Raw genomic sequence first — 19,165 nt, forward strand, 5'->3', positions numbered from 1 at the left:
AAGCACTTTGTCATGTTTAAAGAGGCTTTAACTTTACCGTGAGCGCAATCTTTTATGGCAGAGTGTGTAGCTCTCCTTTATTCTCTCTCTCTCTCTCTCTCTCTCTCTCTCTCTCCCCTGTCTCTGAACAGACCATCCACCTCAGACTGGCATAAACTGAGAGTTTGCTTCAGGGCCCAGGGGAAAATCCAGGTGACTTGTTTATTTCCACAAAAAACTTTGTTCCTGCATGCATTCAGACTGATGACTTCTCCATGAACAAACATCAGCGCCAGATACCCATTCCTCTACTTAATGACATCTTCCCAGGAGATATTCTAAGTGTCTTGTACTGGTAATAATCAGTTCTTTGTGTCCATGTTTCTTCTCATTTTCAAGTAACAGAAAGGTGGCATTTTGCACATTATTCCCACGTTGCCCTCTTTATAAACACTTAAGTGTTCCCAGCAACTAGTGGTTGGTGCTTAAGTCCTAACAAGGCACAAAGTATGGGTCTAAAGTGCCATTTGGCCATAGCAGTGCCCATTCTTTAGGACTTGGGGTGAGGTAGCCTTGAATAGCCAACAGTGCGTCATTGTTTTAAAATGGTGGCAGAAGTCATGCCTTAGGGAAAGAAAGATCAACAACACAGCGACTTCCTGTGCCTGTGGCCCCAACACTGTTATTTTCGTGACCAAGCTGAGAGTTAAAATGAAGGCTTAGGAACCAGATAGTGGATTGTGGGTACCCATCATGCTCTTCCTTCATGCCTCTCATGCCCATGTGAGCTATACCATTTTATACATTATGTTGAGTGGGTGACACATCTAGTTAAACTATGCCCTCAAGTAGATTAAAGGAGAATCCCACACATTTTTCACCTAGATCCTTGTTTCTCGAGGTCACCGAGTACTGTTGATACAAAAAAAATTAAACGATCTGTTCTACCTAGCTTGAACACGCCCCCATTGCAAGCGCCTCTGATTTATTAATCACCACTATGTGGATACTGTTTTTAGAATTGATTTAGATTAAGTGTTAGTATAATTTGTATTTTTGTAATTTGTATTTTAGTATATTTTTATATATTGTATTAAGTGTTAGTATAATTTGTATTTTAGTATATTTAGCATATTCTTTATCTTCTACTGTCCTTACTGCTTAGTTGTGTTTTTATATTATATACTTTAATTACTCTTTCTGCTGTTAAAGAATGTGTTTGTGTTGTATGTATGCTGCTGCTGAGACCTTGAATTTCCTCTGGGGATCAATAAAGTATCTATCTATCTATCTATCTATCTATCTAGAGTGTAGCACTGTAGCTGCCTTGCAGCTCTAACTGTTGGCTACAGCAACTCCAGCTAGGGTGAACCAATTGTTTTCAGGGTTTATTTTGTATTGACAGTACTCAAGAAAAGACTAAAAATCTACGTGAAAAATCACGGAATTCTCCTTTAAGCTAAAATTGTTCTCTAAATATGCTCCACTAAGTGTCAAATTGTATACATGAACAACTCTCCACACCTCTAATGTATTATACTGTAGTGTGCATGCTTCCAGAATATGTGTTCGTGGAAACTGAGGGCTCTGGGGGCTATACTATTTCTTAACCTGAACCGAGGATCATCACATGCCTGTGCCGAGGCTCATCACATTTTTGCCTATACAAAAAGTGCACAGTTCCAACAGGTATAGAAAACCTGGAAAAGGTAATGAAGTCATATTTTCCAGGGCTGGATATGTCATAGACCAGAGTCAAATGTATCAAGGCTTTGGAAAGGGTATTTTAACATGTGTTCAGTGATGACAGAGGTTACCTGCAACTATTGCAGTGCATTGTATGGGTTTTTACTAATGTTTGTGATAGGCGATGATTCCATCCAAAGCAAGATCTGACAAGTTTTGAGAACACTGAACGCACTCCATGTTCACTTGTCACAACTCCATTTGACAACCCAGACCACACCATTCACACAATCATATCAGACACATCCACCAGCCATTGTCAATGTTATTAATTAGAGCTGTGTGTTAACTCAAAGCTGTCTACCCATCCCTACACTACTGTGTGACAGTGTACCAGCAAAAGTGTGGTTGAACCACTGACAGGCTATCTATAAACAATGCCACTGCTTAGTCTGATGTCTCAGTTGTATATTTGTAACCCTGTAACTGTCATCAAAGGCTGTATTTTAAATAACGTCATACAATAAGGTTGTAAATGACAGACTGTTTTTCATACCGAGAAGTTTGTGTGTGTGTGTGTGTGTGTGTGTGTGTGTGTGTGTGTGTGTGTGTGTGTGTGTGTGTGTGTGTGTGTGTGTGTGTGTACCATGCGTGTATGTGGCCATGTGGTAAGCATGGCTGGACAAGACCAGGGGAAAGGCCACTAATAGAAGGCATCCCCTTGAACATCCCATCCCAGACAAGCGGAGGGGTAATCTGAAACAGATTTTGGGTTGGGATGGGGAAACCTTCCTCAGAAGCTAAAGCAAACACTCAGGGGGCCTTCAAACAAGCCCCAGGACCATTACGCTGCAGCTGCTGTCCAATTTAGAGACACGTCGGGGCTGATTAGAGGCCACAAGGGTTTTGTGGTTGTGGTGGGCCAAGACAATCAAATTCGGTTGTGTGTGAGCGTGCGATATGCCCTATTTTAGTCTGTGAAAAATATGGTTTAACACTGCCATGTTTCTCCTTTTGTACCATATCATCTTGATTGGAAAGTAGGCCTGATCTTGCAACAGATGTTGGTTAGGGGCTACAGAGGTGATATTATCTAATTGACTAACTCCGAAAACAATATGTTCAATGTACACAACAACACAATATATATCACTCTCTCCTTCTTCACTGGCAATTTAATACTGTCACATGCAAATCTAAAACTGAAAGTCGGATTCTGGAAGAAATCTGTAGCTAATCTCTAAATGTTTTTTGGTCAAATCGTGGCCTTATCTGGGCCGAGACTGGACCACATTGCACTATCTGGGTAACTGCAGGGTCAGTGAGGTCATCTGAAGGCTGTGAGGGTTTTTAACCCCACTTCACTTTCTCTGGGGTCTCACAGGCTTGATTTATGATCTGAAATGTCTCTGTAGCTTTTGATCTGGGGCACATTTAAAAGCTGTTGATTAGAAGCTGCACCCCATGGCTCTTAAGGCAAACTGAGCTTCACAGCAGCATGCACATGAAACATTAGAGCTGTAATTTTTGGTGGAAAAAATAACCCGGAGCGTGTGGTCAGTGTGTTTGGCTTGACCACGGTTATTCTTGGACGTATGGAATATTGAGTTCTTAGAGAGAGGATTGTGGAGAATAAACAAAAAAGACTATAAGAACACTAAACAGACAAAGAAATGAACAAAAACAATGGCACATTCTGAGATCTAAAGGAAAAGTTCTGTTCTGGAACGTGTCCTGTTTTGTCCTTTGTTCTCATTCCAACATCAACAAAAGAGCTGGTATGATTTATGCATGGACATCTAAAATTAAAGAAGAATCTTAATCTAGACTGAACAGAGGGCAGGCTGAGGGTCAAGGATGTGTGTGTGTGTGTGTGTGTGTGTCTGTGTGTGTGTGTCTGTGTGTGGGTGCGTGTGTGGAGGGATATGAATGTGCATTCTCTCTCTTTGGAATATCTGTATGTACCCCACAGTAAGGGTATCTTGTTTAAACAGAAAATAGATTCCACTGGGTTTGTAACTGGGACAGAAAGCTAAATCTGTCTTGAGTGGGCATTAGTGCCGAGTTCATTTAAAACCAAGGTGACTTGCACTTGTTGTTTCAATGCTGGAGTCATAGTCTCTTATTTCCACTCAAGTTAATAACAACCTCATTCACTACCTAAATTGGGTGATAAACAAACATTACATTTGTAACTGCATGTTTAACCATGCTAAGATAAATAAACAAACACGCACAAGTAAATAAACTAGCACAATCTTTGCTAAGGCCACACACAGGCCTCACACAGGCCTCACATGACCCTGAGATCATCTGGATATCTATGTCCAAATTATCATACAGATATTTAATGAGTGTTTTTGTTCATAATGGACTGTAGCAATCACACACACACACACACACGCACACACACACACACACACACACACACAGAAAAGCACTCAGTATGATTTTACATACTCGAGTATTTGCCTCTGGCTGACAGGCAGTGATCTGGAAAAGTAGTTGAGGTCAGGAAGGGGGGACTGAGCCTTTACACTCCTCCTCACCTCTCAACCCAGAACCCAGTGGGGCAAGCAACCACAAAAATGTCCTGGTCACCCAAGCTTCCTGTACAGGCCAAAACGTGTGTGTGTGTGTGTGTGTGTGTGTGTGTGTGTGGGGGGGGGGGGGGGGACTACCCTTAGCTAGGCAGGGCTGGGCTGAGCGTGGGTGTAGCATGGGGTGCTAGGCCAGCTGGGTAGAGCTCTAAGAATTGTAGCAAGCCTATGTAAGGTTTAAAATCTCTATTCATGGAGTAGCGTGGGTGCAATGACTGGCGGTTAACTTCATCAGCATACATTCTTGTTGACAGATCTGAGAAGTGTCTGCGGTGTTAATGTGGACACACAGCAGTTTTGGCAGTCAACTCTCTGAGGGTAAATTGTGTGGGTGTCATGTGAGAACTCTTATGTTTTGGTCACACCACTTTGGGGCATCTATTTTTCGTCTGTATATAAGTGAATGCATTATTTTAAACAGACATTCTAGGCGAAATGCAGCAAAGGTGTCTGGTGATGTAAGTGCTGGCAGTGTAATTACACAAGCCAAGTTGACATATTAGGTGGTCCATTGCTCTTCCTATTTGGCTATTTCCTTCCTATTAGCTTGTTGAAACAAACTATATTTGTCATCTTGTCACACCTGATAAGTGCATGGTTATTCAATTATTATATATGAAATTACCCAGAAAGTATGTGTGGCCACAGTTGTCTAATATTACTCACTTTCGCAGAGGCTTTTCCTCAGTCGTCCCCTGATGGTATCAATAGCGTTAAAGTCGGCCACCTGGAACACGTGCGCGTTCTTGGGCTCAGCTGCAATCTCTTCCAGCTCTACTTTGAGCGCTTCCCCGATGCCCACGGCGAACATCCTGATGCCAGCCTTGCTGGCCTCTCTGGACGGCTCCAGCACGTAATCCTGACTCCGGCCATCCGTGAGCAAGATGGCTACTCGCTTGGTGTCCCTAGATAGCGGCCTGGCTCCCGCGCTCTCCGTGAAGATGTTTTTGGTGGTGTAGCTGATGGCTTCGCCGGTCATGGTGTTCCCTCCGCGGTAGACGATGTTCCGGGCGGCCCGCTTGACCTCGTCCAGGGTGCGATAGCGGTCCAGTTTAAACTCGATGGTGGGACGATCGCTGTAGCGCACCACAGCTACACGGGTCTTGTCCGGAGCCACGTCGAAGGACTCTACCAGGCTGGAGACCCACTGGCGGATCTTCTCGAAGTTCTCCTTCCCCACACTGGAGGACGTATCCAAGATGAAGGCCAGGTCGTATTGAACATTTTTACATCCTGACAGAAAGAACATTCACATTGTCACTCGTACTTTGGGTAGTTTTTGAATAAGTTTTGTTGTGACATTCATAGCAAAATTCCTGCCATCACATGTATGGAGGCTGCAGTTTTATGTATGAAGGATAAAACAACAATACTTTTTTTATCCTGAGACACATATCAACAGATTATGTTTTTATAACAAATAGCATTATAAATCACAAAAACAAATGGCAAAAGTTTGAAGTGACATACAGTTCAGCTTCATATATTTTATGCAACGTGATGCAATTTATGTAATTAGAAATCCATTTGTACTGTATATTGTTTATGCATGTTCATGTAATTTTCCTCTCAGGATGATGAGCCTACCTGCCCTCTGGCCACTGACTCTCTCTCCTGAAAGAGTCAGGACAAGGATGGGGAGCAGCAGAGAGATCCTAAATCCAAAACGGATCTCCATAATACACTCTTCCACTCTCTCTTTTCTTATGCTACACTGAGATTATCATCCAGCTCCTCACCTGCAAAAAGATCAGTCTACGGTTAGCACGCAACAATATCTAACATGGTATATTATATGATAACAACAACAACAACAACAACAACAACAAAAACAGCAGCAACAACAACAACAACAACTTGCTTTTATATAGTGCTTTATCAAGGCACCCAAAGTGCATTACAGTAAAGGGGGAACCATCAATGTGTAGCACCCACCTGGGAGAGGCACAACAGCCAGAGAAACAGTGTATTTTACATAACCATTTGTTTCTGCTTAATAGTTGCACTTTGGCTTTGGCTTTGGGTTACTAGTGCTGTTTAAGTGTAATTCAAAGTCATCAGCTGAAATTGTATTTGAAACTGAAAAGCTCTAAATAAATCCTTATGCATGCAAAGTATCCATTTAGACGTGGGTCAAGTGTGTGTGTGGGTCAAGTGTGTGTGTGTGTGTGTGTGTGTGTGTGTGTGTGTGTGTGTGGATGTTTCCTATCTGATTGGACAGATGACTTCTGTGAGAAAAAAGACTGAGGAATGTGCAGTTGGCACTTCCAAGTCCCTTTACTGCGAGACTCACCCAGCCTCGTGAGAGGAACCAAAAGCTGTGAGAACAACTTCGTACTACGGTACAGTAACCCACTGGTGTCAGGAAGAACTCCAAACAGGTGTCCAATAATGACACTGTCAGCATTTTACTATATAGATTGGTAATACTAAATAGACAAGTAGAACAACTTTGATGTGATTTGTTCTTATAAAGAAGCTTAAACGTTTTTCATGTCATACCTTGACAGTTTCGACTGCTGACTCTCTCGAAACTGTCAAGGTAAGATATGAAACACTTTAAGCCTGTTTATAAGAACAAATCACGTCTAAGTAAAATAGTAGGCTAAATTAACTATATTCAGATTTTTCAAGTAGACCAATTACTGCTTCCAGATACCAATTCCAATTTGGAGGCAGAAAGACCAGCGGGCTACACACAGTTGTCTCATACAGTATTAAGTGCATGTAAAAGTGTATCTTGCTTAATGCCCTTTAGGACCTATGTATAGTATATTAGACTTATGGTATAGATGTAGCAAACATGTGTATGAAAAGTCCAGTCTCTTCAAGTTATGCTAACTTTAGCAAGCAGTTCTGGGCCCATCAGCAATCAGAAACCCATGTTTCTCTTTTGCTGGACAGGATAAAGTGCCCCATATGTACTCTGTCATCATAGGGCTTAGGATGGCTATCTGGGGAAAGATAAAATTATGGAGAACAGAACCATGATGATGTGGCATTTTCTGTTTTCTCTCTCTCTCTCTCTTCTTGCTCACCCTTGTCAGTCGATGACAAGTCAACTCTTTCTATTTTAAATCTGAAGTGATCGTGTTTTAAAGCCATGCTCAGCAGCTATAACGTAATGTTTGACTACAAGCATGCATGATACAAGCATGGTAATTATTTCAAAGGAGCTCACTGATCAAGCTCATTAGACCAGCAAGCCTGCTGTGCATGAAGACATTTAAAGACCTCAGTGCTAAAACAAGAAACTCCCACACTGAATTAGCAACATACGTACTGTAGAGAGAGGGTCACAGCAAGTTGGCTCAATTACAACTTAATTTTTCGGTGAACTCATTCACCTTTGCCAAAGTACACAACAGGCCTCTTTTCCTCGAGAATAGGGAGAGGTGGGCCTGGTGACCGCCTCCACCCACTGTGGATGTCTGACGCAACCACATATCAGTCCTGTCCTCGTACTTCACATTACAATCCTATAGGACTGATCTTTGCAGAGCCTTGTAAACCACATACCTGCTGCATATGTTCACGTTAGCTCATGTTACGAAAATATTTAGCTGTCAAAAACAAATTGATACATTTCTCACAGAGCATTTTATGTATAGCTTGTGATAGCTCATTGCAAAAACACATTTCAATCTCCTATACAATTTTCAATACTTTAGATCATTATCATTATGAACTTATCATTAATTGGAACTAAACCAGTATAAGCCAGTCCTTTAACATCACTTTTTGCTCTGTGCACTTTTTGTATTTCATTCCACGAATAAAAAATATGAATAAAACACATTGCACCCTATGTATACATTAACATTTTATAGGAGCCGCATCTTGTAAGGCATCTAAATGCACAACAAAGCTTAACTCTGTGGATCCATATATGGTGCCCTCAAAAAAAGTGTGCCTTTGAGCTTTCTATTTTTACAGAGCATAAATTGTTTTTAAGAGCCCATAAACTCGCAGCCGAAGAGGAGCCCTCAGTCTCCTCTTTGTTAAGGGTACGGCTGCACTTGTTTAGTATTAAAGAAACAATTTTGTTCCATATTCACTTTATGGGCCAGAGAGCTTCCTGTTGTAGGCGACCAGATGGTACAGAATGTTTGATGGACCATTTCAAAAATAATTAAAAAAAAAACATTTACGTGGGCTCTGAAGCAGTAAGATATTATTAGACTGAACTATTTTATTCACTGCTCTGAATAAAAGTTAGATGTCTAAGACCTTGTAATAAAACAACAATCAGCTGCTCAGAACTTAATAAAGCAACAAATACGTTTTCCCCCTCTCGGAATGAAATGAAAATCCACACATTTAGGCATGTCTGGCAGTTATGCATGGAATGAGGTCATATCTCTTTAGTTTATTACTTCTTAAATTATCTCACAAATAAAACAAAAAAGGTTTATCTTGTTTAATCTATGCATAGTAAGTATATTATAAGTTGTTACATTTCATATAAATTTAATATATTGCTATTTTAGAAGAATAATACAACATGCACAGTTTCTTCATCATGGGAAACAAGGCCATGATTAAAGTCAAGTCAAGTCAAGTCAAGTCGGCTTTTATTGTCAATTTCTTTACATGCACTGGTCATACAAAGAATTGAAATTTCGTTTCTTACTTAAAGGGTTTGTAGTTAATTAGTTAATAACATATTCATCGGCTATGGCCACACAGTCTTATGGGGTGTGTTTGAGGTCACTAGGCCACACAGACTGTTAATGACCTCACAGGCCCTTCTGTCCCCACACAGACTATGGAGTTTATGTCTGAGGTCATTTTTAAAAACACTTTACAGTACAGTTTTGGCTTATGTTTGGCTTATGTTAAGTCCAATTATAAATATAACAAAGTTAGACAGACTTTATCCAGTTCCTTTCACCTTGAGTCAGCGTAAATCACTTTCTAGTGGCAGTAGAAGTGGAGGAGGGAAAGTAGTAGTATTAGGAGTGGAACACCTGTTGTGCCAAATTCTACATGTTTCTGACCCCTATCCCTTGTTCTGTTCTCACAACTTAAGATAATATTAATTTTATAGCATAAAGGTCTGTTTTAGCCTGTGTAAATTTATGGAAATATGCTAAGCCAAAGAAAGCAATTTATACTTAGCAACTCTCCTGCCCAAAATTCACAACCCACACACACCCACAAATATAAGGTTACTCTGTGCACCGTGATTATTCTTCTCTTAGACAACCACATAGGTAAGAGTGCACATACACACATAGACACACACACACACACACACACACACACACACACACACACACACACACACACACACACACACACACATACACACACACACACATACACACACACATACACACACAAACTTGACACAGTCAGCAGCTGCTGTGATCTGCAAGCCGGATGTCTTCACTCACACAGCGGGGTTGTAACCCCCAGCCCATTCTCCAGCTCCTGCCTGAAATGACAGGCCTGGGACCAGAGCAGACCCAATGTCTATTCCAGATCCCCCTTCAGCACTCTATCCACTCCTCTGTATCCTCCACATCCTCCAGCAGAGGCATGCACCAGCCCAACAAACAACTTCCAAAAGCAAAACAAACACGTAACAATACAAACAAAAGACAATTCCTAAACAGGATATTGACATGACAACAGTGACATGACAAAAGGGTTGAATATTGTGAGTGAGATCATAATGTATCCTTACCTGGGTCACCAATCACCAGCCTCCTCTGGAAATCTGTAGTGTTTAGATCCAAAATCCCAGTGCACACCCACACACTTGTCCACTGACACATACACACACACTCCTTTTTTGCCACACACACACTCACACAACGCAACAAGTCCAATACGAGAACAGCATCCTTTTTGGCTCGATGGTGGTGGGAGGTTGGGGAGGGGTGGGGGGATTAATAAAAACAATCACCCAACGTGCCTCCGTTTACAGATTAATTTAAAAAAGAAGGTGAGGAGAGAGGAAAAAAGAAACTCCACACACAGATGAAGTAATCCCAGAGTCCTAGAGGTAGCCCAGTGTATGGAGGTGGCATGGAGTGAGAGAGAGAGCAAGGCTTCGCTCCTGCTTCTGTGGAAGGGGGGAGGAAAGGAGGGAAAGTGTAAGGGGTGGGTGAGTGTAAGGTTTCACTGGGGACAAGGTGCATGGGCTGGCCTGGGTGGGACGGTTCTTCTCTCTGTCTCTTCCTCCCTCCCTCCCTCCCTCTCTCTCTCTCTCTCTCTCGCTCCGTCTTCACATATATTCAGACAAACCGAACCTACAGATGCATACACACACACACAATGCCATGCTTGTAAAGACACACACACACATACACACACATGTGCACATACAGTACACACACATGCACATGTGCACACACACACACACATACTTTCGTATTCACTAACTCACTCTCTCTCTCTCACACACACACACACACACACACACACACACACAGTACAGAACGTCTGAGAGGACTGCCCAATTATAGAGCATGTTTCTGGGTATTTTTGTCTCTTTTCTTCCTCCTCTCTCCGGGCGTTTATGGCTGCGCACTTGTGAGCCAGCGGCGCTTAAAGATAGGCTGAGATGCCGCGAGGCCTCCCCGCCCGCCCGCCCTCACCACTGGGATCAGCCACAGGGGAGACGCCCTGGAGTTACTGGAGCAGGAGCAGGGTGGGCCACGGGCAGGGGCTGGCGGGGCACAGCATGAAAGCATGCATACACATATGCACACAGTAACACACATACATGTACACACACACACACACACACACACACACACACACACACACACACACACACACACACACACACACACATACATATACACACTCTCTCACACACATACACACACACACACACACACATATATATACACTCTCTCACACACATACATATACACACACACATATACATAAATACACACTCTCTACACACACACACACACACACACACACACTACATGTTCACACCCATTCATGCACAGTTTATACACATACATTCACCTCACGTGTTTATACACGTATACGCACCTCACACCTCACCTAGTTCCCAGCAGTACACACACAAACACACATAAATACACATTAATACATATACATACGTGTGGTAACACACACTCACGCACATACAGAAAATAGACTGCCATTAGGCATGCACACACCCCCAAACACAGGTTAAAGGAAAATTCTGATTTTTAGCACTTTAAGGCCCTTTTCTGGTTTGTTTTGGATGAACTAGAGTAGTGGACACCGAAATTTTGACGATTGGTCCTGTCTCGACTTTTCTGACTCGTTTTGAATCGCCTTTGACTGCTCAGGGTGGCTGCCAACAGGCATACTGTAGGCTGCTCAAACATGTCCTAAAACAACCCTTAACGTTCATTTTCAAAACTGTGCAACTCACCGAGTGGCTCGTGGAGTTCGTTGACTATTTAAAGCATATATATCGACGCAATGTATGATTTCCAGCCGTCTTATTTGCTAGGCCTATTGTGGAACTATTTATTCAGACACCTCACAACCGTGTATAAACTTCCGCTCAATATTTGAACCTGAAGTATAGACGGTGGCGCAGTAATATCAACGTGCAATGAGTCCTCCAACAGAAATCAATGGGATTTTACAAAATGCCAAATAAAGCACGACAGAAACAGTATTTCGCTACGCTACTTGTTTTGGAACATCAACGAACACCACTAACCACTCGGTGAGTTGCACAGTTTTGAAAACGAACATTAAGGGTTGTTTTAGGACATGTTTGAGTAGCCTACTACAGTATGCCTGTTGGCAGCCACCCTGAGCAGTCAAAGGCGATTCAAAACGAGTCAGAGAAGGTCGAGACAGGACCAATCGTCAAAATTTCGGTGTCCACCACTCTAGTTCATCCAAAACAAACCAGAAAAGGGACTCAAAGTGCTAAATAAGTAATAAGTGCTTTAAGATATGCTGTAACGTTTGTGTATACCAAATGGACTCATTTGGGAACACACACACACACACAGATGCACACATGTGCAAGCCCACATTCTCAGACATTCTCCATTTTCTAATTAGCTCTTCCACAGCCACACATAAATTTATGATCAGACATGTTCTCACAGTTTCTGCACTCTTCTCTCAACATGTTTCACACAAATTCTATTACTTTCACTTATAGACACACACGCACACACACGCAGACACACACACATAGAGAGAGAGGTCTTTATCCTCTTGTTTGATTCTGTTGTTTCATGTTGAGACATGCTTGTGGTTTTACACAGATGTGCTGAAGTCAATTTCTAAATGTACATGGTTGTGATTGTGTGTGTGTGTGTGTGGGAGCATATTGTGTGTAATTTTTTTCCATACCCCCAAACACACACACACACACACACACACACACACACACACACACACACACAACACACACTGCACAGTAAGCAAACCAAGGGTTACAAATAACCTCAACAGCATGTCAAAACCATTAAAAAGTAGTATTTATTTTCAAGTGTGATGTTTTGAAGTGAGTTCCTCTCTAGACAGGAAACACTCTTTCCATGCTCTCTAGTTCTCCTGTCTGATCCCTCATTCACTGAGGCAATGGACTGAGCCAGGTTTCCTGTTAACCAAACCCCCCCCACACACACACACACACACACAGGCCTAAACTCCCCTTTTGTGGGTCCAGCATCCTGAATTGAGGGCCTTGTTTGAACTTTGTGCAGTAAAGTGTTTTCCCAGACCTCGAGACCCCCTCTACTGCAGACTAAATGCAACAACATTTATTTCAAAAACTAAAAGGATGAAGCCAAGGGGCCAAATGAGAGGGTCTCTAGACTCAACACTGAGTGACAGAATCCATTCAACACATTTCCAGAATACATATTTGAAGGTCAAGGAAAAGGTATTCAAAGCGAGTGCAATAAGTATAGCTTTAATTGTTTGCAGGTCCATCAGTCAAATACTGGCATCCTCTATGGGAAGTATGTGTGCATAGTAAATAATGTTGGCGCAACCCACTTATTCTTCACCTTCCGCAGTCACATGAAGCGCGATGGAATGCTTTGAGTCTTTGGCATGCTGTCGAACATTTTCAAAGAGTGCCGGTTTCTTCAAATGTGTCAATGGCACAGCCCTTTTAGATCCTTCAGATAGTGGCAGACTGGGGCTTGACCCTCCACACTGTGACATTGCAGCGCCAGTTCAGCCGGTCACAGGGGCCACACTAACTTTAGGCCCTTGGTCCACAGACATGCTGGGGAGTGGGGAGGAGGGGCTGACCCAGAAAGAGGGATGCAGGCTGGGGGGGGGGGGGGGTCCAGTCAGGATTACAGAGAAAAAGTGGCATGCTGGGGTGATAAGAGGAGAGAGTCAGACAGTGGACGGTCAGTGAAAGTATAACAGAAGATTGCTAATGTGCTGAAGGGCACCCGCCTCCATTGATTACCACTTAGGTACGTTCATTCTCACACAAGACCTGAAATTAACTTGCATGATGCTCTAACTGCTGTTGAAGAACAAGACCTAAAATGAACTTGCATGATGCTCTAACTGCTGTTGTAGAACAACACCTGAAATTAACTTGCATGATGCTCCAACTTCTGTTGTAGAACAAGACCTAAAATGAGCTCACATTATGCTTCAGCTGCTGTTGTAGAACAAGTCCTAAAATGAGCTTGCACAATGCTCCATGCACGACATGTCTAACATCAGGTCTGTGGGGTCATTGTTTTAGTAATCTGTGACTTAACGGTCTTCTTGCGGAACTCTGCTCTCAGTGAATTTAAAAAGAGACATGAACTTCAGAAACATAAAGCCAAGAATGATATGGAGACCACTAAACCACAAAAAGTACTCAGGAAACTGTTTATTTGCCTAGTAAACATCCAGAGCGCAAACACACACAAACAGAATGTAATGGTAAGTGAAATATATGAGGATTCTACTGTTGTCAAAATAGAGAAAGAAGAAAAAATAGTATACAAAATCTATAAGTGTGAGCTCATGGGGGAAGTGTTAAATCTTTTGCAAAACATGTTCCTGCTCTCAGTGCTCTGTTCATCTTCCAGAAGTCTCCTCTCTTCAAAATTCTTTTTAGAATTGGGTCAGTTGAATCCCGTGGTCTGCAGCGCTTTTGCAGAGTTGGAGCAGACCACAGCCTGCTTTATGTGATCCTCGCTTCCCTTTTCTTCTCTCTAACCAGAGGAAGTCTGGAGATGCAATCGAAGGGCTTGAGGAGAGTAGCGCCCGTCCTCCAAGGACAAAAAGCATTTGGGTTCCACTGCATGTTAGCGACAAAGCTGGCAAAAACAGCTTGCATTTTGTTTTTGCTGTTGGAGTTCTCTTTTTTCATTATCCCTTTTCCCCTTATTACAATGATGTTTATGTCCCCACTCCCGCATCCCTCCATAAAAAAACACCCCCAATATTTTGTCACAGTGTAACATTTTACAAAACTATGTAACTAAGTTAATCATGTGGTTCCAACTCCTACTGTAAATTCCTCCTAGTATGACATTATCAGTATAATTACATTATATGAGGTAATATAATGTGATTTAATGTGTCTCCTGCATCTGTGTTTATTGGGGTCTGTGACTCACGTTGAATGACAACAGAGGTGGTGTGGAGGATAGCTACAGCTCTTTCCCATCTTTGGCATCTGCTGTAGATACTAATCTCTGTCTATTCCCACTGCATCACAAATGGCGTTTAACACTGTAATCATAGCCAATCTGTTTTGGATGATCTCTGCTTTGGACAATCATCATGTCCTCTGCCTTGATGTGACAGTATGGGTGCATATGGGATGTTTAAACAAGAAGGTTCCACGAGCAGCTGGTGTTTACAGTACGTCCTTATCAGCTCAGGGTTGTGTGGCTTTAGTGAAGGACTTTCCTTCTCCTTCTTCTGCTGTGCCAGAGGGATCACTGGGGAGTGTGTGGACATAATGCTGCTGGCTCTAAACCCTTTCCCTTTCCCTCAACCCTGTCACATTTCTCTGAAAGGGGGATTAGTTAGTGCACAGCAGCAGGGATAACGTTCACCACCATCTTCCTGCTGGCCTTCCCGGGTGCGGGGGTCCGGCGGGATGCCTTCTCCAGCACACGTGTGGCCTCGCGGAGAGCCCTCTCCGTCCTCTCTGCCCGCTGGCCCCCAGCCTGGGCCAGATGTCCAGGAGGCTTGGCCTCCTCCTCCTTCTCCTGTGGGGGTAATCCGGCTACTGACACTGCTGGGGCTGGAGCTTGGGATGGGGCTGATCGGCCCTGATCCTCTTCCAGCCGAGGGATCCTACGCAAGCGAGGCCTGGCACGACCAGGGCTGCCCTCAACTAGGCTGCTGCATTCGGAGGAGGTGGGTGCGCGACCTTTGCCCACTTGGGCGTCCTGGGCCAGGCGAGACGGGGAGACGGACAGGGACAGAGGGCCGCATTTTTTCGTGGACGGGGTCGGGGGGGGCGTGGAGCTGATGAAGTTCTCCTGCTCTCTGCCGGGGGACTTCTGACGGGGTGCTCTCCGCTTGAGGGACTGGGAGGAGGAGGGTCTTGGCTCCCACCCCAGACTGCTGCTGCTGCTGTTGGTGGGGGTTAGGGGCTGCTGCTTTGGGGAACTCCACAACGGGTCGCATGCGACACAGTGGGGGCCTCTCAGGGGACCTGGCCGGACTGGCCTCCCGCGCTGGACACGCCTTCACCTTCCTGGGGCAGGCCTCGGCCCCCCCGAGCCCCTCCAGCTTCCGCACGCCCACCTTGGGCTCTGGCGGAGGGGGGACCGCTGCTGCAGTTGTCCTTCCACCTCCCCGGGCCTTCGCCGGCTGCTGGGTGTCCTTCAGCTCGGAGGCCGGGGCAGGGGGCAGAGGGGCCAGTTTCAGGGGCCGTCTGGTGGGGGGCGGGAGGTTCTCGAGCTCCCGGTCCACCTCGGCGGTCTGGGGCTGGGCCTGCGGGTCAGGCTGCTGAGACTTCTGGGCGGCCTCGTCCTGGCAGGGTGCGCTGGACAGATGGAGGGCAGGTGTCTTGCGGTGACGGCCGCTTTTAGCCAATGGCTGGAGGTTTGGCCCGTTGCGCTGTGTCATGGCATTCCGGCCAGCCAAGGTCAACGGCTCTTCTGGCCTCGTGGGCATCTAGGAGGCAACAGATGACACATAAATACACACACACACACACACACAAGCACAAAGGCACACAAATACACACACAAATACCCATGTAAGTATAGACACAGCCACACACATTCAAAGATATATACACACAAATAGAAAATGCCCATATGCATGCACAAACACACATTCACACAAAACACAGACACCCAGATGTACACACATAACTCTTGTTTATGAAATTCTCAAAACCATACATAACACACACAGTCACAAACTAATATATTAACTATCAGACTTTTCTGTTTTCTGACTTCTCTGTCCTATGCACGTACATGCTGGCTGTTCAGTTAAAACATAAACATAAAAACATAAACAGTAGCCATTGTGCCATACAGCCCAAGCAGCAGAGATTACATTTCAGTATCCAGGATAGAATAGACTGAATTTACAAGTGACATAAAATGTTTTTCAATGTTTACTACTGGTAAGCAATTACTAAAACAATAAAAAAAATCCACATACAGACTATATTTTTTTAAAAATCTAATTTAATCTATACTATACATTTTTCAAAGTAGACACTATCTGACAAGCCATCCAGGAGCTGAGAAAATATAAAGAAGATTTAATGTTCTATATGACATTTTAGTTATGCCATTATGTGTTATTTCATATGCTTGGTGGCTTGGTGGAAAATATGTTATCCATTACTGTCAACCACAAATAAAACATCTAAAAACAAATCAAAAGTTTTTAACAAGTAGGCTAGCCTAGGCCACCTCTCCCAACTTCATTGGGGACTAAGTGCGCAGTCACTCATGATTATCAGCAATAATCCTCAGATATCCTTCAGCAAAGTCTGTTCTGTATCTGTTATAGGCTACTTTAGGATGAACTAGCTAGCAACCCTAACAGTATCATAAAATTGTTGTTTGCAGGTTGCTTTTGAGTTCTGTTTGCTTAGATTTCCTTCCTGCATACTGTGTGATATGACAATTCAACTGTCAAATTGTAGTTCCAAAAAAATCTTTATACTGTAGGTCTATAATGCCAACACCCTAAAACACATTTTCAACATCCACGCATCCTACACTCTATAATGACATCAATACTCACAACAGTAGCAAGCATCTCAGGCTTCTGTTGTCTCTGCCGAATCATGTTCTTCTGCTGTGTTCCACGGTCTTTTATATGTTTACTGTTTGTGTTGCTCCTGCACCTGAGGCAGTTGTGTTGATGATGGCAGGGTATTTGGCCGTGATGACGGTGCAGAAGGAGCGGTTTTGAGCCTCACTGTAAGATCATTAGTGGGGGATTAGGGTCAGCCAGCTGCCAGGTGATCTCCAGTGACATCAAACCGAACTACCCGTGCCTCGGCGACACCTGGTGCGCTTCTAAAGAGAGTATTTTTTCTAGAGGCTGACGAGATTTTAAAAAGTTGTTTTGTTTTTTCCGTTGTGGAAAGGTACCATTGGCAAGAGTGTTGTTTAGATATATGAACGCTAGATGGCGGCAAAAGGCCGTTGTGGCCACGAGAGAAAATTCACTCATGCGTAACCAAGCATGGTAGGCTATTATGTTAGTTTATCAAAACATTGTGTTCTCTGGATTTAAATTAAATGGACTGTTCATAGTTGCAGAAAAAAAGGAATTCTTGGGTGCGTCACTGTTGTTTGGGTTTCTTCTAAAAAGCGTGTGGTAAGCACATCATTATTTGACAACTAGACTTAAGCAGCCTGCTGCCACCATATTGACATTCAAGTCACAAAACAAAATAGGTATTGAACTGAATTGAATGTGAATGTAGATCTTTCGGTGCAGATGAATGGCAGTGTAACGCTTGGAGGGGTCGCTGATAGGGCAGAAATTGGTTTCAGAAAGCGTAATGTTGGCACCACAGTGGACCCGCTGCAATCTTAGCCTTGGGTAAGTCAGTTAGGTTTAACTAGCTACTCTCCGTTTTGATTTTATTATAGGCCTGTGTTATAACAATACATCATACGAACACCCACAACATTTTTATTCCTGTCCTAATAATACAGCAGGTCTATTTATTACTGCAACACACTCTTTTCTGAAATCCCAAGTCTTTTTATTTGCTTCTGTTTCATATTAACTTTTCTGAAGCATGTCCTCATGTGTTGCTCCTTGCTCAGTCTCAGTTGCTACAAAACAAATACTGTTTGCCCACTGGCACCAGCTGTCATTTAGGGAAGGCTTTTTCACAGCAAGGAGCCTTAATAATATTTGCTGCAGTTTTATTTTGCTCAGATTAAATGAAATCAGAACCACAGCAGATGGGTGGTGGCTTTCATTTCTATGTAAATGTAGTGTGTTATGATGTGAGTCTTGAATAAGAGCTGCAATTGATAGGCTATGTGCTAAACAAACAGCAGGTTTTTGACATTCTTGAGATTCTGCACATGTTGCAAGGAATTACCATTTTTCTTAACAATTGAAAGCCTTTTGTAAGAATATATGGTTTGCTACCTAAATTGTGATCATCCCGTATACTGTATATGCGAGACAGACAAAGGCATTCTACCAGAACTATGACTTTTCTTGAAAGGAAAGCTATGGTGTAATCTACTGAGGCTGTGTGTGTGTGTGTGTGTGTGTGTGTGTGTGTGTGTGTGTGTGTGTAAACCAAGAGTATGGGTTTCTCAAGATCTACCACTAGTCTGTTACACTTACACACACACACACACACACACACACACACACACACACACACATATTGAACTCATTTCTATCTCTCTGCCTCCCATCTCCACACCACACATCCAAGCATCTACGCATAGTTTCTCTCACACGTCCCACACACAGATACA

At 43.3% G+C, this 19,165-nt stretch overlaps 2 protein-coding genes across 2 annotated transcripts in view; both read right to left on the bottom strand.

The window, feature by feature from the left end:
- The window catches only part of col22a1 (collagen, type XXII, alpha 1), a 61,441-nt gene extending 51,123 nt beyond the window's left edge, over nt 1-10,318 (bottom strand). Inside the window, 3 exon segments of the mRNA XM_048230480.1 lie at nt 4,932-5,498; nt 5,853-6,004; nt 9,958-10,318. Coding sequence (XP_048086437.1) covers nt 4,932-5,498; nt 5,853-5,943 — 658 coding nt within the window. The 5' untranslated portion in view covers nt 5,944-6,004; nt 9,958-10,318.
- Nucleotides 10,319-14,088: 3,770 nt separating this feature from the next.
- Nucleotides 14,089-17,580, bottom strand: LOC125285470 (atherin). Its single transcript, XM_048229927.1, has 2 exons — nt 17,451-17,580; nt 14,089-16,355 (listed from the first exon to the last, which is right to left on the bottom strand). The coding sequence occupies exons 1-2, from the start codon at nt 17,493-17,495 to the stop codon at nt 15,564-15,566; spliced, it is 837 nt and encodes a 278-aa protein (XP_048085884.1). The 5' UTR covers nt 17,496-17,580; the 3' UTR covers nt 14,089-15,563.
- Nucleotides 17,581-19,165: the final 1,585 nt, after the last annotated feature.

Source organism: Alosa alosa, chromosome 20 (genome assembly GCF_017589495.1).
Source record: "Alosa alosa isolate M-15738 ecotype Scorff River chromosome 20, AALO_Geno_1.1, whole genome shotgun sequence".
Lineage (NCBI taxonomy): Eukaryota > Metazoa > Chordata > Actinopteri > Clupeiformes > Clupeidae > Alosa > Alosa alosa.